This window comes from Mesoplodon densirostris, chromosome 3 (assembly GCF_025265405.1).
Source record: "Mesoplodon densirostris isolate mMesDen1 chromosome 3, mMesDen1 primary haplotype, whole genome shotgun sequence".
Lineage (NCBI taxonomy): Eukaryota > Metazoa > Chordata > Mammalia > Artiodactyla > Ziphiidae > Mesoplodon > Mesoplodon densirostris.
In genome coordinates, this window is record NC_082663.1 from 143,436,244 (window position 1) to 143,458,812 (window position 22,569).

Below are 22,569 nucleotides of genomic sequence, written 5' to 3' on the forward strand. Positions count from 1 at the left end.
ACAGTAGGTGCTCAAGAAATATTTTTCAAATAACGACTCCTGGATGTTTTCATTTGCACAAACACATACTGAGACGCCAGCTCAGGAGTCCTATAGGGGGCCCTCTGCTGGCCTCTGGGGGTGGGGAGAGGAATCACCCTGGTACCCTTTTCCTCTAGGAGCCCAGCCCTCACCTCATGGCCAAGGGCGCAGGTGACCATGCTGATGAAGGACCTGTCCCATCCCACCTCTACCCCTCCAGGGGGCTGACAGGGCTTTTGGGCAGTGGCTGCTGGTCCCCGCTGACCTCTATCTTTTTGCCCCTTTGCCTTCCAGAAAGATTTGCCCCTGCCCCGGAAAAGCAGCAGGTGAGCCCTGGGGAGAAACGCGCGGGGCTGGTCGCCCCTACTCCGGCCCGGGTTGGGGCGCCAGGCGGGCGCGCGGGCGGGGCCAGGCGCGCTGGTGCACTGCAGCGCCCCCTCCTGGCGGGCGGCAGCCGCAGGCCTTCCCCTCCCCCGCCCTACCCTGCCCGCTGCGGCTCCAGCCTCCGCCCCGCGCGTTTGCTCCCCGCGCCGCCGCCGCTGCCGCACCTGCCACCATGTCGCCGCCGCCGGGTCATGTCTGACTCTCTCTGGACCGCGCTTTCCAATTTCTCGATGCCCTCCTTCCCCGGCGGCAGTATGTTCCGTCGCACCAAGAGGTAGACCCCCGATCCCTCAGACCCTGACCTGGCCCTTCCCCCAAAGCCGCCCTCCGGCTGCTGCTGCAGGGCGGGGTCCGGGATGCTGCACCCGGTCCAGCTGCGCCAGAGGTGCTCGCTCGCGCCTTCCTGCCAGGGATGGGGCTGAATGGGGGGCAGTGTGGGCTGAGGCTGGGGGGACTGAACGCTAGAAAGGACCGCCGCGGGGGGAGGGGGCTGCGCCTGGTGGGGGATTGAGGCGCCTTTGTCTGATGGCGCTGCGGGCTCCGGCAGCCCGGTGAGGGTAGGGGAAGAAGGGGAGGGTGGGGGGCTTAGCACCCTCAGAACAATAGCCGCAACCTGGCCTCCCCCCACCCCCATGCCGCGTGCTCTGGCCGCGCGAATATGCTCAGTCACTGAGCCAGGGAGGGGGGTGTGTGCGAAGAGAATGGAGGGGCTGGAGGGTCCCTCTTTGGAAGCTGGGATCCTGAGGGGCAGAATGAAAGGGGGGGGGGCTTTTATCATAGCACAACCACCCCCCAAAGAACACAACCTCAAACGAAAAATAGTGACACACAGCGTCACGCAGGACATGATGTCACACACACATACACACACAACAGCCCTAGTGTCCCAGATACACCCGGGAGTCGCCACGCGTACCCAGCCATATGGTGGCCATAGGTCAGAGGCACGCACAGACACACAAGGGCACTCGCAGCATCACACAGACAAGTAGGCCCACAGGCACAGTGTAGTGTACACTCAGTAAGAGGTCACATGCCTGGTGATCCACGCACACAATTGTGCCATCTGAGATGCACACAGACACATGTGTGGCAATGACATCCGTTCAATGTCACAATATACGATATCACCTAAGCATGTCATATGCTGTGCCACACGGATGAGAGAATAACAGACACAGAATCTTGCAGAGTCGGAGACACACAATATCACACGTTTTCACTTATTTTCATCCATGTCACACACAGTGGTATGCTCAGACGTGCCCAGTGTCACAGGGTGTTAAACTCACACACAGTAGATGCCACACGGGAACACACATGGTGAATGTCACACTCAGACACAAGGACAGTATCTCATACAGACTCAGATTGCTACACAAAGACAGACACGTAGCAGAAATCATGCATCACGCACACTTTACAGCACACAGTGGCACATCTAGTCATGGACAAGTGGCGCTACACTGTGTCATATAGACACACAAAGCCACAGGTCATGTCACACAAGATAAACCCAAGGACTGTCACACATGATGCCACACTAGGATGCTCCCAGTGCTGAATTCACACACGAGGTGCCGCACCTGGATACACACAGCGAATGTCACGCAAGGATCCAAAGACACACAGACACTCAGTATCTCCATTGGTATCACGTGGGCATGACTATCACCCCGTGACTGACACTGTGCCATACATGGTCACACATGATCCACACCAGGAGTCTTGCACATACACAACACATACGCATCCCCACCCATACACAGTCCTACCGAGGCCTCCACTGCCTCCTCCTCTGAGCAGTCCTTTGGGAGCACATCCAAGCACACACAGTTGGGAGACAGGTGGGGATCTGAGATGGGAGGGCCGCGGGTTGGGTCCACAAACTCACTGGGCTACGGCCGGGTCCGGTCCCTTGCCTCGCCTTCCCCGCAGCTGCCGCACCAGTAACCGGAAAAGTCTCATCCTGACCAGCACTTCGCCCACGCTGCCGCGACCCCACTCCCCACTGCCTGGACACCTGGGTGAGACAGGTGGTGGGTTTGTGGGCCAGACTAGAGGAGGCGTGGTCACAGGCGAGGGGTGTGTCCATGCCACAGGAGTGATGGTCCAGAGTCTAGAGGGAGAGGACCCGGATTGGACAAGGGGCGGAGCCATCCTTGTGTTGGCTTGGCCGGTCCGCAGGGGGACGGGCATTTGTGGGCGGAGGCCCAGGAGGAGCTTGGTTGGAAAGGGGATGGAGCAGAAAGGAGGAGCCATACCTAAGGGGCGGGGCCACCCCGAAAAAGACGGAATCGGCCTGGAGAGGGGCTGGGCTGACTCGGTAGCCAAAACAGTTTGGGAGGCAGGGCCACAGCTAAGGGGAGCGGTCCACCCATAGATGGGTGGGTTTTGACTAAAGAGGGGACAAGCTGCTGTTTGGAACCCGCTTTGAGGATAAGGAGGTTTGATGGGATTGCCTTCCATCCCAAGCCTGAAGATCCCCCTCTTTCCTCCACAGGTAGCAGTCCCCTGGACAGTCCCCGTAACTTCTCCCCCAACACCCCCGCCCATTTCTCCTTCGCCTCGTCCCGAAGGTGAGTCCTTCTCCCCAGGGCCCCAGAACCCTGGCCCTACCCTCCCTACCCGCCGTCTGGGCCCCCATCTGTTCCCCTTCTAATTGCACCTGAGTCAGGCCTGAGGGACCCGCAGAGTGCCCCAACGTCCTGGCGGGAACAGGCACCCAGTCTTAGGGGCGGGACCTATAAGAAGGCGGGGCCAACCACCCGTTCAGAACCAGGGAAGGGGCGGGGCTTCCTTTGCCGCGGAGCGAAAGCGCTTGCGCTATGGGACCTGGGTCTTAGTCTCCCAAGCCTCGCTCTCCAGGCCAGGCGTTTCCATAGCAACGGGACAGGAAGCAGGGAGGAAGTGCGCAAGCGCAGACTACTTGATGCCCATCGAAGGACTTGGTCCTTGACGTGGGGGAGGGCCCCTAGGGCTATTTCTCGAGGCCCCAAGAGGAGAAATCTCAGGTTTCCCTCCGGGGGTTTCTGTGGGTTTCTGGAGTGTCCGTAAGATGAATTTTCTGGGGGGCTTTGTCGAGATTGGGGGAGGAATAGAGATTCTTTGAATTTTGAGGGGGAATCTTCGAGGAGTCACCAGGGTGTTTGGGCGGGTCTCTTCTTCTTTGAACTTTATTCATTCTAATAACGTTGTCTGAACAACTGGTGTGTTCTGGGACCTGGGATATGGGGTGAACCACATCCCTTCTCTATCCTTGGAGTTGAGTTGGGGAGGCAACGCAGATCACCGCAAAGGCTAGTGAAAGCTGTGGGGTGCGAGTCACAGGAGACTGTGGGGACAGAGGACGGCTCCCTTGGAAGAATGGGGATCCCCTTCGACCGTGGAATTCAGCTGAGGGAAATAGGGAGCCAGAAAAGGGATCCACGATTGGGCTGGATGTGGTTACCTACATGCAGGGTGAGCTGGGAAGCAGGTGACCTGAGTGAGGTCACTGCCTGGAGAGAGGAGTCCAGTGCATGGGAGTGTGTGTACGTGTGAGTGTGCAATCTGTGTGCTGATGTGGATGTGTGTGAGTTTGTGAGGCTGTGAATATGGGGGGCAGCCCATGCCTGTTGTTGTATCCATGGGTGTGTAGCAGCGCGTGAGAGTGAACGTGTGTGACTGTGTACTTCTAGGGTTGTAAATGTGTGTGTGAGTAGCTGAGGAAACATGTACCTCCATGTGTGTCTCCATGAGAATGTGTAATTTGTGTGGGAGTGTGAATGAGTGTGTGGCTCTCTGACAGTTTGAATGTGTGACTGAGTGCGTGAGGGTGTCTTCAATATGTGTCACGTGAATGTGAGTCTAGAGTGTGTGGGGGAGTGTGTGTGTATGTCAGAGTGTGAGTACCAGGTCTCTGTAAGAATATGTGTCTATATGTGAGTGTACGTCTCTTTTTTCGTGTATGATTGTGTGTTAGCCTGGAAACGTGATATTTGGGTCCATGTATGGAACAGTGAATGCATGTGAGTGTCTGTTGAAGAGTCACGTGGTGTGAATGTGTGTGACTTTCAGGGTGTGAACTCAACTGTACTAGTAACAGTAATACTAATGGATGTAGCCATGAGAGTGATTGTGTCTATGGGAGCATGTGTGTGTGTGTGTGTGTGTGTGTGTGTGTGTATGAGGAAGGAACATTTCTTCTCTGAAAAGACCCAAGTGGTCTTCCTCTGAGAATTTTCTCATGGGGGGGTCCTCTAGCGGTCATCTTTTCTGGGTCCCTCTGGGATGACTTCCTTGAGTGAGCTTTTCACTTTGGGGGCTTGTTTGGCATGAGGTTGACAGGAGAGGGGCATAAACGGGAAGGAGCAGAGGAGACTGGTCTTTGCTCCGGGTCCCGGGTGCCTGGCTGGAAGACTTCCTCTTTACCTCCTTGACTCTGAGGGACTTCAGGAATCTCAGAGTGCAGATATATTCCCCCACCTCCTGCTCTGGCCACGGCCAGTGGTTTCTCTCACACCCTGAGGAATGGGGCTGTCTGGTGGGACCTGGCGGCCTCTGAGCATGTCGGCTGGGTTCCAGGGCGGACGGACGCCGTTGGTCTCTGGCTTCACTCCCTTCGTCTGGCTATGGCACCAACACACCCAGCTCCACCGTCTCGGTGAGTGTGGCAGGTGGGGCCGGTGGGTGGGAGCCGCGGGGGGCCGGCTGGACTGGCCTAAATGAGAGCTTTGGGTTTCTCTTGTTCTCCAAGGGTGTCATCTGTCCATCTCTTAGTGAGTTCCAAGTCCCCTCCAAGGTCCTGTTCTCCATCTTCAACATATCTTCTTGGGGGTCTTACTTACCTCGGACTTATTTTAATTATTTTACTTATTTTACTTACCTCGGATAATGACATTAAAGCTCATGTGTTAAGCCAACTGCCCAAGTGTCTGCAGCTGGCCAGGGCCAGGACACACCCCTTTCACCCAGATCCCCTTTGCTCCCCCACTGCAGTACCCAAAGTCGCTCTCTCCATCTGCCCTCTTTTCTACCTGTCTCTCTGGTTTGCTCATCCATACATTGGTGTGATGTTCAGCAGACATTTATCACATGACTTTCATGTGTGGGGGGCTCTACAAGCTGGGCCAGGGCCCAAGGATTCACAAAGCCCTCATGGGAGGAGACAGATCAGTAAGAAGGCATTTGTAACTTGGGGTGCTGGGGTGGTCAGAGCTGTGATGGGGGTAGCATAAGGCAAGGGGATGATAGCAGAGGGGAGGCACCTGACTGAGCTGGAGGGAGGGTCAAAGAAGTTTTCCTGGAAGAGGTGGCATTGAAGCCAAGACAAAGGATCAGCAGGAGTTTGGCAGGTGGAAGAAGGGAGGGAAGGGTGTTTCAGGAAAGGGGAACAGCATGTGCAAACTCCCAGAGGCAACAGAGAACTTTTCACATTTAGAAAGGTGAAAATAGCCTTGTGTGGCTGGAACTTTGGCTTGGAAGTGGAGGGATGGAGGTGAGGCAGGCAGCAACCCTCATCATGCTGGGACTTCTTGGCCAGGATCGTGAGGGGGATTTTATTCTAAATGCAGTGGGAAGCCATAGAAAGGCTGTTTTGCTTTATATTCAATTAAATTAAAATTTCAGTCTGACCTACTGATTCTGTAGGTCATAGATTGTATGCGCTGAAAAGATTAATAGATAATGATGGGATGGGGAGTTTTAAGCAAGAAAGTGAGTGATATCATGTTGAAAAAGATCATCCTGCCTGCAGAATCAGGTGGCTGTCCTTGTGTTTCTCCACTGATGTCTGTGGGTGTGTGTTTGCCCCAACTGCATGCCAGGCCCTGACTGGGGCCAAACAGAACCAAATCCCTGCCCTGGAGGAGCAGACAGCAGTAACAAATAAGTCATAAAGATGTACAGTAGTAAGTAAGGAGATAAGAAGTCAGCAAGAAGAAACGAGTTGGGGCAAGGAGAGGGAATGATGTGTGTGGTCAGAGGAGGCCTCCCGAAGGGTGACTTTAAAGTAAAGACTTGAAGGAGAAGTGATCCATAGTAGATGTGTGACAGACAGAGGGAACAGTCAGTGCAAAGGCCCTGAGGCACAAGTGTGCCTGGTTCGTTCAAGGACCATCAAGGAGGCCTGTGCAGAGCAGGTGAGGGGGAGAGTGGGAGGAGGTGATGGCAAGGAGACAGGATCAGATCTTGCAAGACCTTGTGGGCTGTGGGGAGGACTTAGGCATTCACCATGAGTACGGTGGGAGCCATGGAGAGTTCTGAACAGAGGAGGCATAAGACTTGACTCAGGTTTTCACAGGCTCCCTCGGGCCACATTCATGTCTGTGTCACTGTTCTCATCTGTGTCTGTCCCTGCCCCCCCGCCCCCCTCTGTTGCCAGGAATCCCAAGCTGAGCCTTGGGATCCAAGGATCATAAGCCAGGTCCAGATTCTGGCCTTGCTCAGTGGCCCGCCAGCCGCGGGGGTCCCAGACCAGGGTCCCGAGCTGTGGGGGAACCGTGGTGGCTCTGACCCCGGCCCCGCCCCTCCCCCCAGTCTTCCTGCTCCTCCCAGGAGCGCCTGCACCAGCTGCCCTACCAGCCCACCGTGGACGAGCTCCACTTCCTCTCCAAACACTTCGGCAGCACCGAGAGCATCACGGATGAGGATGGTGGCCGCCGCTCCCCTGCGGTGCGGCCTCGCTCGCGGAGCCTCAGGTGGGCCTGCATCCCCCTCCCCGTCCAAGCTGGTGGGTCTGGGGGCTCATGCCCTGCGAGACGCCTGTCTGCAGTTTTGGAGGAAGGTGGCTGGACGCGATGGGCTTCTCTCTCCGCAGCCCCGGGCGCTCCCCCTCCTCCTACGACAACGAGATCGTGATGATGAACCATGTCTACAAGGAGAGGTTCCCGAAGGTGAGGCGGGGCAGGGGGCGGCTGCAGAGAAGCGGGGCGGCCGGAGCCCTCGCTCGCTTTAGCTTCGCGCGCCCCCTGGCGGCCGGCGCCGCGCAGTGCAGGCTTTGGCAACCACTGCCTCCGGGCTGAGCCCCGCGCCGGCATCCCGGCCCTGCCTCCGTCCCTCCCTCAGGCCACCGCGCAGATGGAAGAGAAGCTGCGCGACTTCGCCCGCGCCTACGAACCTGACAGCGTGCTGCCGCTGGCCGACGGCGTGCTCAGCTTCATTCACCACCAGATCATAGAGCTGGCCCGGGACTGCCTGACCAAGTCCCGCGACGGCCTCATCACCACCGTATACTTCTACGAATTGCAGGAAAACCTGGAGAAGCTGCTGCAGGACGTGAGTGCACCAGGAGGCCGGCCACACCTAAGGCTCTGAACCCCCAAATGAGGCTCAATGGCCCCATACTTTCCTTCGCCCCACATCCACTCAGGGGGCGGCTACCACGTGCCAGGGGGCTAGTGTGGATTGAAGGGTGGAGGAGAAAGACTAAAGCCCCGCTCTAGGTCTGAAGGAGGAAGCAGGAATTTATATATATACATATATATTTCACAAAATGCACCTTTTGCCTTTATTTCATCAAAATCACTATATTGTTATAACCAAGATTTTCACATAATTTGGTGATATTGACAGTAATAATTTTAAAGTTTCTTTTATTTTTTTAAAATTTCTTTTATTTTTTTTATTTTTCTGCGATATGCGGGCCTCTCACTGTTGTGGCCTCTCCCGTTGCGGAGCCCTGGCTCCGGACGCGCAGGCTCAGCGGCCATGACTCAGCCGCTCCGCGGCATATGGGATCTTCCCGGACCGGGACACGAACCCATGTCCCCTGCATCGGCAGGCGGACTCTCAACCACTGCGCCACCAGGGAAGCCCCATAAAGTTTCTTTTATTTTTTTCACTGTTCTAATTAATTTTATTGGAGTATAGTTGATTTTCAACGTTGTGCTAGTTTCTGCTGTACAGCACAGCAAATCAGTTATACATATACATATATCCACTCTGTTTTTAGATTCTATTCCCATATACGTCATTACAGAGTATTAAGTAGAGTTCCCTGTGCTCTACAGTATGTTCTTATTAGTTATCTATTTTGTACATACAATAGTGTGTATATGTCAATCCCAATCTCCCAATTTATCCCTCCCAACCCCCCAAACAGGAAGCAGGAATTTAACATCCTTCACCTCCTTCAGGTCTTTGCTCAAATGCTACCTCCTCAGATGGCATCAGGACTGAGACTAGGATGAGGCAGGTGATTTCTTTCCCCCTTCAGAACATTAATTATTGAAAAAGTTGAAAAAAAAAAAAAGGTATGTTAAAACTTAACATTAAGTTTAAATATTTTATTTATAATTAAACCAAAATTTGTTATAATTTAACTTTCCTGGTTTTAATGGAAACGAACTAATCAGTAATACTGTTTTCATTAAAATCATTAATCATTTGAAAAACATAAAAACATGTAGAGATGGTCCCACACGTTTCCTTTTGATTCAAGCTCCAGTATGGTTTGGCCCAGCCCTCTGGGATCCTGTCCTTATTTAAAGTTTTCCGGGAATACCCTGGTGGCCCAGTGGTTAGGACTCGGTGCTTTCACTGCCAGGGCCCAGGTTCAATCCCTGGTCAATCCCTGGTCAGAGAACTAAGATCCCACAAGCCTCGTGGCCAAAAAATAAATGTTTTGCTTATCATTTTTTTCTGCATTAATTTTGATTTTTCAAATAGTGCATTAAAATATTAGTTATCTTGAAGACTGAGGTTTTTGGTGTCCAAGGTGACTGCCTCATTTGCCTCACCATAGTCCTGACTTTGATGGGCATGATAGATAAATTAATATGTGGCCTGTTTGATAGAAAACAGGAACAGGTGAGTAGAGTAATGGCGATTGAGAGTCCTACCAGGTAGTGGGGTGTGATTTTGGATTGGAGGGGTCAAGGCAGGCCTCCATGAGGAGTTGACAACTGAGCAAAGACCTAAAGGAGGAGAAGTAGGAAGCCATGCAAGGATCTGAGGAGAGAGCATGCCAGGCAGAGGGATTTTTAACTCGGCCTGGATTATAGAGCTGTTTTGAAGATGAATTGAGTGAGTGAAGGTTTTAGGACCATGTTTGCTATAACAATAATGATTATTTTTACCATGTGGCCTGGGCCTCAGTTTACTCATCTGTAAAATGGGACAACAGCAGCAGTATTGTCAGTTCCTGTGGGGATGGGAGAGAAGCCTGGCTCAGGAAAGTCACTTGTGAACCATACCCCCACTATGCCCCGCATCCCAGGCCTATGAACGTTCCGAGAGCTTGGAGGTGGCCTTCGTCACTCAGCTCGTGAAGAAGTTGCTCATTATCATTTCGCGCCCAGCGAGGCTGCTGGAGTGCCTGGTAAGGGGGCTGGGCATGGGTGGGGGGCAGTTGGTGAGGGACAGGGGAGGGGTTGGCTGGGACACCTTGGAGTTCACCCTGAGCGCACCCTGCCTTGCCTCAGGAATTCAACCCCGAGGAGTTCTACCATTTGCTGGAGGCAGCTGAGGGCCATGCGAAGGAAGGCCACCTTGTCAAGACGGACATCCCCCGCTACATCATCCGCCAGCTGGGCCTCACCCGTGACACCTTTCCAGGTGCTGGCTGCTGGGTGCAGGGGACTGTGGGTGAACCAGCTGGGACCCCAGTCTCCGCTCACTCTCATTCCCTTCCTAGACGTGGTGCACCTGGAGGAACAGGACAGTGGCGGCTCTAACACACCTGAGCAGGACGACCTCTCTGAGGTAAGGCCAGGTGGCCTAGCAGGCAACACTCTGGTCTGTCCCGACTGGTCGGGGCTCACCTCCTGGCTCTTTGTCCTCAGGCTGGGTGGACCTCTTGGTCCCCACTCTGAGCCTCAGTTTCCCCAACTCTAAAATGGGTTAATAATAGCTCTTCCTCCATAGACTTTTTTCTTTTCATGGTAAAATACACATAACATCGTTATTTACTACATTCACAATGTTGTGTGGCCATTACCTCTGTCTAGTTCCTGAACATTTTCATCATCCCAAAAGGAAACCTTGTACCCATTACGCAGTTCCTCCCCATCCTCCCTCCCCCACAGCCCCTGGCAACCACTGATCTGCTTTCTAGATCTTTCTGTCTCTATGGATTTGCTGAATCTGGATATTTCATTTAATGGAATCATTCACCCTGTGGCCTTTGGTGTCTGGCATAATGTTTTCAAGGCTTATCCATGCTGTAGCATAAATCAGTACTTCATTCCTTTTCATGGCTGAATAAAATATGCCACATTTGGTTTATCCATCGTTCATCAATGGACATTTAGGTTGTTTCCATCTTTTAGCTATTGTGTGAATAGTGCTGCTATGAACATTTGTGTACAAGTATTTGTTGGAACAACTGTTTCAGTTCTTTTAGGTACATACCTAGGAGTGGAATTGCTGGGTCACATGGTAATTCTATTTTTAATTTCTTGAGGAACACTGCATGGAGTTTTGAGTGGGTTGAGTGTCTGTGTGCTAACAGCTCAGCATAGTAAAAATTACTATAATTCCACCCCCCGGGCCCACCACACTCGGTAGATGTTCCACGTATCTGGTGGAGATTGCCCACCATAATGGTCATGCATGTGTTTTCTCTGAGCTGCCTAGTGTTTTCAAAAATGTGAAACAAAATATAGAAATCAGAAGATTAAAATTAGAATCTGGGTTTGTGCCTTTTTTGAAAAATTAGAAGCTCTGACAATACTGTGATGGAGCCAGCTGGCATTGAGTGGGGGTTGGCCTATGATAATGGGGTATCCACACCCCAGCCACCCATGGCTCTCACCCGGTATGCCTGGCCCCTGAAGGCATTTGGATTTGTGACCTTTGTTTCAAATTGTGTCTATGAATTCACACGTACATACACACACATCTGTCATATATATATATATGTATATATATATATATTTTAAAATCTCATTATACATGCCATTTGTTTAATTTTTTGAATAGGTAATGGAATGACATCACTCAAAAGTCTAAAACTCTAAAAAGGTATTTATCTTTAATTGTTGTTTGTAGGATCCTATGTAATTCCATTCAATCAAACTTGTGAATTGAGTGATTCAAATCTTCCATCTTCCTATTCATCTTTTTTTTGCCAGATTGATCTGATAGTTTCTGAGAGCCATGTGTTAAATTCTTGTTTTGAGTAATTTCTCTTTGTAATTCTGTCAATGTTTGTGTCAGACTCTTTTGGGCTACATTTTTAGGAGTGTAGAGTTCAATATTTTTATATCTCATAGATCTTTTTGTGAAATATTTATGTAATAAATCTCTTGTCCCTAAGAAAAATAAATATTATTTTTTAAAAAGACATACAGTGAAAAATCTTATACCCACTCTTGTCCCCCATATCCCTACTACCTCAAATATGATTATATTTTGTCCCCTTTTTTACACAAAAGCATACAGTAATATTGTTCCTTGTCCCCCTCCCCATTTAACAAAATACTTTGGAGAACTTACTAATAAGTGTACAGAGATATTCCTCATTTTAAAAATGTACAGGACTTCCCTGGTGGTCCAGTGGTTAAGACTCCATGCTTCTACTGCAGGGGGCACGGGTTCGATCCCTGGTTGGGGAACTAAGATCCTGCATGTGGCGCAATGCAGCCAAAAACAAAACAAAACAGCGGTAAAATATTCCTTTAGATTATATCCCCTCATGTGTTTATTTAACCAATTTCCTGTGTATGGATTGTTTCCAGTCTTGCAATGAGCAGGAGAGTACATATGTCATTTTTCACATGTGCAAGCATATCTGTAGCATGAATTCAAAAGTGAAATTGCTGGATTAAAGGGAACATGCATTTGTAATTCTGATATACACCCAAGTACCTTTCATGGGGGCTGTACCAATTTATACTCCCAAGAGCAAGGTATAAAAGTATCTGTTTCCCCACAGCTTTGCCCACAGAGTGTCAGCTTTTTGGATTTTTTTTTTTTTTTTTTTTTTTTTTTGCCAATCTTCTGAGTGCAAAATGGTATCTTGAGGTAGTTTTAGTTTGCCTTTTTGTTGTTATATGTGAGGTTTAACATTTTTTCACATGGTTAAGAGCTCCAACTCTAGTTCACATATCTTGCCTATTTTTTCTCTTCAATGTTAGTTTATTTGTTGATGTCTGAGAGCTCTTTATATATTAGAGTGATTAGCCATTTTGTAGGTTTCTTTCCTAATGGAGAGAAGTTAGTTATCAATATATGGCTTCAGGGTCAGCCAGTCTTGGGTTCAAGTCTTGACTTTGTTACTCCCTCACTGTGGCACTTGAAGGGCACACCCACCCCCTCTGTGCCTCAGTTTCCCCATGTGTTAGGTGGAATAACAAGAGTGCCAATCTCATGATGATGATGGGGGTGGTCTCCATCTTTCCCCTGCAGGGCCGAAGCAGCAAGGCTAAGAAACCACCTGGAGAGAATGACTTTGAGACCATCAAGCTCATAAGCAATGGTGCCTACGGGTGAGCCACCCGGGGCTCTGGCGGGGGGAGGGTGGCGGAGGCCGGGTGTCTCGGAGGTGATGGCCGGTCCTCGCTCTCTCCCCCTGCAGCGCCGTCTACCTGGTGCGGCACCGAGAAACGAGGCAGCGCTTCGCGATGAAGAAAATCAACAAGCAGAACCTGATCCTGCGCAACCAGATCCAGCAGGCCTTCGTGGAGCGCGACATCCTCACCTTCGCTGAGAACCCGTTTGTGGTCGGCATGTTCTGCTCCTTTGAGACCCGGCGCCACCTCTGCATGGTCATGGAATATGTGGAAGGTGTGGCTGCCTGCAGGGCTGCAGGGAAGATGAGGGGGTGCTCGCTAGTCAGGGCTGCTGGGGGTGGCCTGCCTGAGTCCCAGTCACCGAATTTACTACCCACCTGTATGTTTATCCAACCACTTATCCATACGTTCCATCTGTTTATTTATATCCAGCCATCTATTGATTTATCTTCATTTCTCGTCACTGATTTTCATTTCTCTCAATATAGATACATCCATCCAATTATCCATCCTTCCTTCATTTCATCTATTCACTTGCTAATCCATCTGTTTTTCTATCCATATATCTATGTGCCATCTCTCCATCCATCCATCCATTTATCCGTCTGTTTGTCCATCCATATTTCTGTTTATCCATTACATCGTTATTTTATTCAAGAATAGTTGATTTACAATATTATATTACATCTATTTTAAAAAATTAATAGACTTCATTTTTTAGAGCAGTTTTAGGTTTATAGAAAAATTGATTGGAAAGTACTGAGAGTTCCCACATACTCGCTTCCCCCTCCCCCCAGTTTCCCCTGTTATTTACATCTTGTATTAGTGTGATACATTGGTTACAATTGATGAACAAATACCGATACATAATTATTAACTAAAGTCCGTAATTTATATTAGGGTTCATTGCTTGTATTGTACATCTATTTTCCATCAATCCATCTTTTTCTATATCTAGACATTCATTCATCTATCTATTTATTCACCTAACTACTTACCATCCATCTATCCACCAATACCTATTTACCTATTTATTAATCCATCGGCTATCCATCCCTCTTTCCATCCATCCATTTACTGTTCTTAGTTTTATTCATTCATCCAAACCTCCATTCTAGCAGCTATCTCATTTTATCTAGCTAGCTATTTAAATCCATCTATTCATCCACAATTCATCCATCAGTTTATCTGTCCATTTACCATCCATCCAATCATCCAACCACCAATGTATAGGTTTTTCATCTGTTTATCCATCCCAAATATTAATCCACCTATTGTCCAAACAGACATGTATTATGGTTATTAGGACACACACATGATCTCACAGGGATACAACTGTGCCACTTCCGAGCCTTAATTGACCATTCAGTCACTCAACAGGTGTCCCCTCATCATCTCCCTCATGCCACATGCTGTGCTGGGCACTGGTGGATACCCAGACAAACACACTTTTCCCTCATGTAGGTAACATTCAAGTCTGTATAAACATACAATAAACAAGAAAAATAAGCCAAAAGAGGCAAGGTGGTTTCATATAGTGAGGTTGGCAACAAGGGATATAAGGCTCAAGAAGACCATGGCCACATGGGCACTTTATTCTCTGCATAGTGTGTCAGGATTATCTGGTGCCCAAATTCAGATTCCCTGGCAGTCCAGTGGTTAGGACTCCGTGCTTCCACTGCAGAGGGCACGGCTTCAAGTCTGATTCATCAGTTTCTGACATAGATAAATCTGGCTGAAGAGAAAAAAAGGAAAGAAAGAAATTTATTGACTTGTGATAGAAAAAATCCATGTCACCTTCAGGAATGGCTGTATCTAGGTGCTCAAATCATGTCATTCGTAATCGCTCCATATTTTGCCTCTGTGGACTTCCCTTTAAACAGGCCCTGATATAGTGAGGTTACTATCCAACAGATTCCAGTTTACATTCTATGGGCTTAGTAATCTTTGTGAAAAAAGAGGGAAAAGTCATTGGCACAACTTGGGTTACATGCTGACCCAGCTGTTAAACCTGGAAGGAAATCTGGCCCTTGTAAGAAAAAAGAGAAATGGACACCGAGGGAGACTAAAATATGAATGCTGCTTGCAGTAAATCTGGTGGGGGCAAGTAATTTATATATTAAGGCCCCAGACCCTCAAGGTTCAGACTCCAGATCAAGGGCCTAAACTCAGTCGATAAGCAGGCAGCCTTGGCCCAAACCAAACCTTACCTCCACCGTCAACTCCCTGCATGACCCAACATCTCTCTGAGTCTCAGTCCCCTCCTGGGTAAAATCAGCTGATTATACTGACATTGGAGGATGGCTAAGAGGACAAGAGAAGCCTGGTAGAGGGCAGTCCCTGTGCAAGCTGGGGACTTAGATAGGGAGACCCCTCTCTAAGCCTCAGTTTTCCTTAGCCATAAAATTGGGGCAATGTGAGATGGGGACTCGGTACTATGGTGCGTGTTGAGTGCTCAGCTCTGAGCCAGGGGTACCTCCCTCTTCACGTGGGCCTATTCCTTCACCCCCAGGGGGGGACTGCGCCACCCTGCTGAAGAACATTGGGGCGCTGCCTGTGGAGATGGCCCGCATGTACTTCGCTGAGACAGTGCTGGCGCTCGAGTACTTGCACAACTATGGCATCGTGCACCGTGACCTTAAGCCTGACAAGTGAGCCTTGACCTTTCCCATCACTCCTTCCCTGCCCCTCGGGAGGCCCTGGCATGAAAGGGCCAGGAGTGAAGTGGACGGTCCTCGCCTCTAAGACCTCAGTTTGTTTCTGCAGCCTCCTTATCACCTCCATGGGGCACATCAAGCTTACGGATTTTGGCCTCTCCAAGATGGGGCTTATGAGCCTAACCACCAACCTATATGAGGGCCACATTGAGAAGGACGCCCGGGAGTTCCTGGACAAACAGGTGTGTGTGCGGGAGTGGGGGTCACTTCGGGTGGAGTGACCCGGCAGGACTGTGGGGCCCAGGGCCTGGCGGGGGGCACTGCTCCCCCGGGAGGCCCCTCCTGTGGCCAGGGCGTGGGCTGACGTCCTACCCCCAGGTGTGTGGGACCCCAGAGTACATCGCACCCGAGGTCATCCTGCGCCAGGGCTATGGCAAACCGGTGGACTGGTGGGCCATGGGCATCATTCTCTACGAGTTCCTGGTGGGCTGCGTGCCCTTCTTTGGAGACACACCTGAAGAGCTCTTTGGACAGGTCATCAGTGGTGCGTGCCTCCGCGGTGGGCAGGCAGGGGGCATGGAAACATGGGCTGGCCCAGGGCCTCATGGACTCCAAAAGCAAACCCCAGCCCTACACCTTGCTCTGCAGATGACATCCTGTGGCCCGAGGGGGACGAGGCCCTGCCCACGGATGCCCAGCACCTGATATCCAGCCTCCTGCAGACCAACCCCTTGGGCCGGTTAGGGGCAGGTAAGGGGTCGCAGAGAATCTGAGTTTGGGGGTCTGTTGTCCGGGAGCAGGGCTCCCAGTGCTGTGTCCCTGGGCCGGAAAATGGGTGGGGAGCTGGGCTGCTTGGCTGGCCATAGCTGTCGCGAGAATTCCCTCCCCTACACCCGCCACCCCTTCCTCCCCAGGCGGTGCCTTTGAGGTGAAGCAGCACAGTTTCTTTCGAGACCTGGATTGGACAGGGCTGCTGAGGCAGAAGGCCGAGTTCATCCCCCACCTGGAGTCCGAGGATGACACCAGCTACTTTGACAGTGAGCGGGGACAGGGTGTGGGATCCTTTGAGGGGGCGCTTGCCTATGGCCTGGGCTGGGACGCAGCTGGGTAGGAGACTAGCCTTAGACGAGAGGAGAGAGCTGAAGTTGTGGCGGAAGCAGGGGCTTGGCATAGGGGCGGGGCTCAGTCTGAGAAGAAGGTAAGAAAGGAAGCTGGGGTAGGGGTGGGGCCTGGACAGGAGTAAGTTCTAAAACTGGGACTGGACCTAGGTTAGAGGCGATGCTAGGACGCGGCATGAGGCAAGAGCCTGGGCTGGCGGAGACGCCTTTGGTGCAATCTGGGGATGTGGCCTCTGTGGAGGCAGGGCTAGACGAAGCCTCAGAGAGTGGGACAGGGACCCAGCGAGGGGGCAGGACCTAAACCTGATCCAAGAAAGGGGCAGGGGCGTGGCCGCAGGACCCGAAGCTGGCTCCCGTGGGGGTGTGATTTGGGGAGTGGACCCATGCCCGCGGTCACGACCCACACCTCCACTCCAGCCCGCTCAGACAGGTATCACCATGTGAACTCCTATGACGAGGATGACACGACGGAGGAGGAGCCCGTGGAGATCCGCCAGTTCTCCTCCTGCTCCCCGCGCTTCAGCAAGGTGAGGCCAGGCGGGGATAGGGGTGGGGTGAGACCGTCGGGAGGTGGGACCTGTGTTTAAGTACGGGATGGAGGTGGGCCTGAAGTGGCCAGGGGCTGAGGAGGCTATGGGGAGCAGGGTCCAGGCCCAAGGTCTCAGACTAGAGAAGTTACTGAGGCGGTGAGGATCGGGGAGTGATGAGGCTTGGGCGGGGGCGGGGGGGGACATCCTCACTGGATGTCTTGGAACCGACCTTTGGCATCGAGTGGAATCTAACGGGAGCCTGGACAGTTGTGGAAATGAGGACCCACAGTGGGGCGGGGCTAGATCTGGACGGGGCGGGGTCAGGGCCTGGGGATGGAGGGGGCTGGGCCAGGCCTTGGCGAGGCTGGGCAACGTCTCGCTTTGAGGAACAGCACGTAGGGGGGGTGCAGGACCTGCCTTGGGCGAGGGCACACATAATTGGGCGGGGCCTGGAGAGGCGGGGCAGGAAGGAGACCAGATTCTTTAGGGCTTGGGCAGGGCAGGGTCTAGAATAGGTCGGAGCCTAATTTTGTGGGGTGGGGCCAGAACTGAAGAACTGTAGGTGGTCGGGGTCGGCCCAGAATTGGGGGGCTGGGCACCCGGTTTTACTGGGGCGGAGCGTAGTTTGGCCGGGTCCAGTAGCGGGAATTCGATTGGTTCGGGAGGGAAGGCGGGACCTGGGGGCTGGACTTGCCTCCATCACCACTCATCCGTCCTTGAAGGTGTATAGCAGTATGGAGCAGCTGTCGCAGCACGAGCCCAAGACCCCCGTGGCAGCAGCGGGGACCAACAAGCGGGAGCCGAGCGCCAAGGGCCCAGAGGAGAAGGTGGCCGGCAAGCGGGAAGGCCTAGGTGGCCTGACCCTGCGCGAGAAGACCTGGAGAGGGGGCTCCCCGGAGATGTGAGCAGGGGCAGGATTTTGGGTTTGAGGGCTGGACCCGAAGGGGAGTAGCTCCTCTGACCACGCCCCCTTTGCGCAGCAAGCGCTTCTCGGCGTCCGAGGCCAGCTTCCTGGAGGGGGAGGCCAGTCCTCCGTTGGGCGCGCGCCGCCGTTTCTCGGCGCTGCTGGAGCCCAGCCGCTTCAGCGCCCCCCAAGAGGACGAGGATGAGGCCCGGCTGCGCAGGTCTCCTCGGCCCAGCTCCGACCCTCCAGGCTCGCTGGATGCGCGGGCCCCCAAGGAGGCAGCTCAAGGGGATGGCGCCCCCAGCGCCGGGGACCCGGAGGCCAGTGAGTGCCCCCTCCTGCCGCCTTCCCCAATTCCCCAGGGGTCATATATGAGCGTTCAATGAGCCTGTACTGTTTATGCAAGTTCTCGTGTACTCTTCACACTCCAATCTGGGATTCTCATCAACATGAGGAAGACCCGTATTCCATGGTCAGTCAACAAAAGTGAGCGCTCCTCTGAGTCAGGAGCTGTTCCTGACGCATGTTACCTGCTCCCATGAAATTCACAATCCAGCGAGGGAGAGAAGTGGGAAGGGCATTCCAGGCAGAGGGAACGCATGCAAGAAGTTTACAACCTTGGAGTGACCCCTAACCCACCTGCTCTGTTGCAGCTGACCGCCCACGCCCAGGCGACCTCTGTCCACCCTCGAAGGATGGGGACCCATCAGGCCTGAGAGCCACCAATGACCTGGTTCTGCGCCGGGCGCGGCACCAGCAGCTGTCAGGAGACCCGGCGGCGGTAGAGAAGCGGCCTTCTCGAACCGGGGGCAAAGTCATCAAGTCAGCCTCGGCCACTGCCTTGTCTGTCATGATCCCTGCAGGTGACCCTGGGCCCCGCCTGGCAGGGGAGGGGCTGCCCCCATTGGTGCCAGCTGCATTTTCCTGGTCCACAGTGACTGGCTCTGGGATAGGCCAGTGAGAGCTCTGGGACTCTGACTTGGGAGGAGGGAGGAGCAGACACAGGGAGAGCTGTGTCTGTTGGCTTTGACTTCTGACCATGGGTCTGTGTCTGCAGTGGACCCCCATGGAAGCTCACCCTTGGCCAGCCCCATGTCCCCACGATCTCTCTCCTCCAACCCGTCCTCACGGGACTCCTCACCGAGTCGGGACTACTCGCCAGCTGTCAGTGGGCTTCGCTCCCCCATCACCATCCAACGCTCGGGCAAGAAGTATGGCTTCACACTGCGTGCCATCCGCGTCTACATGGGTGACTCAGATGTCTACAGTGTACAACACATTGTCTGGGTGAGCACTAATGGGTGGAGCCTGTGTTCTACGGTGGGGGTGGGGAGAGAGACACCCCCCCTCCCCAGGGGTGAGGGACAGCTCAAACTCTGGAACCAGGCAACCTGGATAAGACTCCTCTGTGACCCTCCTCTGTAACTTTTCCTCTCTGACTCTCAGTTTCTTCATTTGTAAACTGGGGAGAATAATTGTTATTTCATAAACTGTTATGAAGATTACCGTGCCTGCAGAGCTAGGTGTCTGGCACATAAGCTTAGGGAGCTTTCCTTGTTACCAAGCCTGTTAATTCTGCTCCTGTGGGGTTCCCTATCCCCAGCACGTGGAGGAGGGGGGCCCAGCCCAGGAGGCAGGGCTCTGTGCCGGGGACCTCATCACCCACGTGAACGGGGAGCCTGTGCATGGCATGGTGCATCCTGAGGTCGTCGAGCTGATCCTTAAGGTGAGTCCATGGGAGAGAGCCAACTGTCTTGGGGTGGGGGTGGGGCGAAGGGTGGGGGAGACCCCGGAGAGTTGGAGTTGCCAGAGCAGCTTCCAGCAGAGAACTTTCCCCCTTTCTTCCCCCAGAGTGGCAACAAAGTAGCCGTGACCACCACGCCCTTCGAAAATACCTCCATCCGCATCGGCCCTGCGCGGCGCAGCAGCTACAAGGCCAAAATGGCTCGGAGGAACAAGCGGCCCGCTGCCAAGGAGGGCCAGGAGAGGTGGGTGGGGCCAAGTGCAGTGGGCGGGGCTATAAACAGCAGGCCCCTGGAACACTCCAGTTTATGCGCGATGGCCAGGGCTTCCGTGGGAGAGGCATAGGTGAGGACAGGAGAAGGGACATTCACAGGAAAGGTGGCCGGGGCCACCAAGTGAAGAGCAAAACCAAGACAACAGAGAAGGAGGGGCTGGGAAAGCGGGAGGAGTCAGGAAAGGAGGATGTACCAAGCTCCTAGGCTGAAGGAAAGGCACTGTGGGAGCAGAGGCGGGCCAGCAGATGTGGACTAAGAGGGTGCCGTCCAGGAGGTGATTATGCCTTGCCGGATGTATTATATTTAGGCGACTGAGAGGGGCCGGGAGAAGAGATTTCTATCTGGGATGAGTATGCCAGGCCAGTAGAAATAATTTCTTCCCTTATATGTAGGAGGAACTAGGAGAGGTGGGTGGAGCCAGGAGAGTTTTCTGTTTTGATCAGTGGGTTTGACCTGCACAAGGAGTGAGTGGGGATTTGAGATAAGCCTGGCTGAGTCCAGTCAATTTCTTCCCACTCTGACAGGTGGGTATAGTTGGAGAGGGAGGGGCTAGACAGGTGGGCGGGGCCAGAAAATGTTGGTTCTGTTTTGATGGGTGTTTCCAGCTTGGACTGTGAGTGGTCAGAAAGGAATGGGTAGACCTGAGGTGGGAGGAGCCAAGTGGGACGGAGCTAAAGGAAGTTCTTTGGTCTGGAACTGTGTTGTAGCTGAAGAGGGAGGGGTCAGAAAGGGTGGGTGGTTCCAGGAGGTACCTTGAAGTCCTGAAGTGGGAGGAGCCGGGAGCTCTGGAGTCTGGTCTAGGGAAGGTGGTCCCCTCCTTGTCCTCCAGCAAGAAGCGTAGCTCCCTCTTCCGCAAGATAACGAAGCAGTCGAACCTGCTGCACACTAGCCGCTCTCTGTCGTCGTTGAACCGTTCGCTGTCGTCCAGTGACAGCCTCCCGGGCTCGCCTACGCACGGACTGCCGGCGCGCTCGCCCACCCACAGCTACCGCTCCACGCCTGACTCCGCCTACCTAGGTAGGCCCTGAGCCTGCGCGGGGGCCGAGCTGCGCGCGGTGGCGGGGCGGTGCCCTGGCGGCGCCCGCGGCGCCCGCGGCGCTCATCGTCCTCCCTCTCCCGTCCGCAGGCGCCTCGTCCCAGAGCAGCTCGCCGGCTTCGAGCACGCCCAACTCGCCAGCGTCGTCGGCCTCGCACCACATCCGGCCCAGCACGCTGCACGGCCTGTCGCCAAAGCTTCACCGCCAGTACCGCTCTGCGCGCTGCAAGTCGGCCGGCAATATCCCGCTGTCGCCGCTAGCGCACACGCCGTCCCCGACACAGGCGTCGCCGCCGCCGCTGCCGGGCCACACGGTGGGCAGCTCTCACACGACGCAGAGCTTTCCGGCCAAGCTGCACTCGTCGCCGCCAGTGGTGCGCCCGCGCCCTAAGAGTGCCGAGCCCCCGCGCTCGCCACTCCTCAAACGCGTGCAGTCGGCGGAGAAGCTGGGAGCCTCGCTGGGCGCCGACAAGAAGGGCGCGCTGCGCAAACACAGCCTCGAGGTGGGCCACCCGGATTTCCGCAAGGACTTCCACGGCGAGCTGGCGCTGCATAGCCTCGCCGAGTCGGACGGCGAGACGCCCCCTGTCGAGGGTCCCGGCGCGCCCCGGCAGGTCGCCGTCCGCCGCCTGGGCCGCCAGGAGTCGCCCCTGAGCCTGGGCGCGGACCCGCTGCTGCCGGCTTCGAGTAAGGAGAAAGAGTCCCCGGGTGGCGCCGAGGCCTGCACCCCGCCCCGCGCGACGACCCCCGGGGGCCGGACCCTGGAGCGGGACGCCAGCGGCACGCGACACCAGAGCGTGCAGACAGAGGACGGCGTGGGCGGGGCGGCCAGGGCCGTGGCCAAGGCGGCGCTGAGCCCGGTGCAGGAACACGAGACGGGCCGGCGCAGCAGCTCCGGCGAAGCAGGCACGCCCCCGGTGCCCATTGTCGTAGAGCCTGTGCGGTCTGGGGCCAAGGCTGAGGTGCCGCAACTTCCAAGTGTGGACTCCAAGGGGTTGCAGGAATCTGCACCCCTGGCACCTCCCGCACCTGAGGCCCCGCGGGGCCGGGAGCGCTGGGTGCTGGAGGTGGTGGAGGAGCGGACCACGCTGAGCGGGCCTCGTTCCAAACCTGCCTCTCCCAAGCTCTCCCCAGAGCCCCAGACCCCCTCCCAAGCCCTAACAAAGAGTGTACCCAGCAGTGCAGGGCCCCCAGCCCCACCTGCTTCCCTCCTGGTCCCCACCACCAAGCCTGAGGTGGCGCTGACTTCCCGGTGCCCTGCTGAAGCTGTGCCCCCAGCAGCCCCGACCAAAAAAGGGGCGCCCTGCCCCATGCCCCCGGGCCCATAGCAGAGGGAGCCACTGGCCCTGCGCTGTACAGCCCCCTGTATACATATGTACACATATAAATAAAGTGCGTCCGTGCTGCGTGAGCTTTCTAGAGCCCGCCCCTCCTCCCCTAGCAAGGCAGGACATCATGTTTCCTCCC

The 22,569-nt window shown here is 54.1% G+C and overlaps 1 protein-coding gene across 1 annotated transcript; it reads left to right on the forward strand.

Annotated features, from left to right (window-relative positions):
* Window positions 1–596: 596 nt before the first annotated feature.
* On the forward strand, window positions 597–22,563 carry MAST1 (microtubule associated serine/threonine kinase 1). The gene is made up of 26 exons (XM_060092221.1): window positions 597–679; window positions 2,344–2,432; window positions 2,909–2,984; window positions 4,972–5,050; window positions 6,925–7,085; window positions 7,205–7,280; window positions 7,453–7,662; window positions 9,605–9,706; window positions 9,810–9,942; window positions 10,022–10,089; window positions 12,736–12,815; window positions 12,905–13,113; window positions 15,352–15,490; window positions 15,606–15,738; window positions 15,875–16,040; window positions 16,145–16,246; window positions 16,411–16,533; window positions 17,032–17,141; window positions 17,867–18,045; window positions 18,125–18,372; window positions 18,702–18,911; window positions 19,106–19,335; window positions 19,652–19,774; window positions 19,900–20,036; window positions 20,896–21,083; window positions 21,193–22,563. The coding sequence occupies exons 1-26, from the start codon at window positions 597–599 to the stop codon at window positions 22,428–22,430; spliced, it is 4,692 nt and encodes a 1,563-aa protein (XP_059948204.1). The 3' UTR covers window positions 22,431–22,563.
* Window positions 22,564–22,569: the final 6 nt, after the last annotated feature.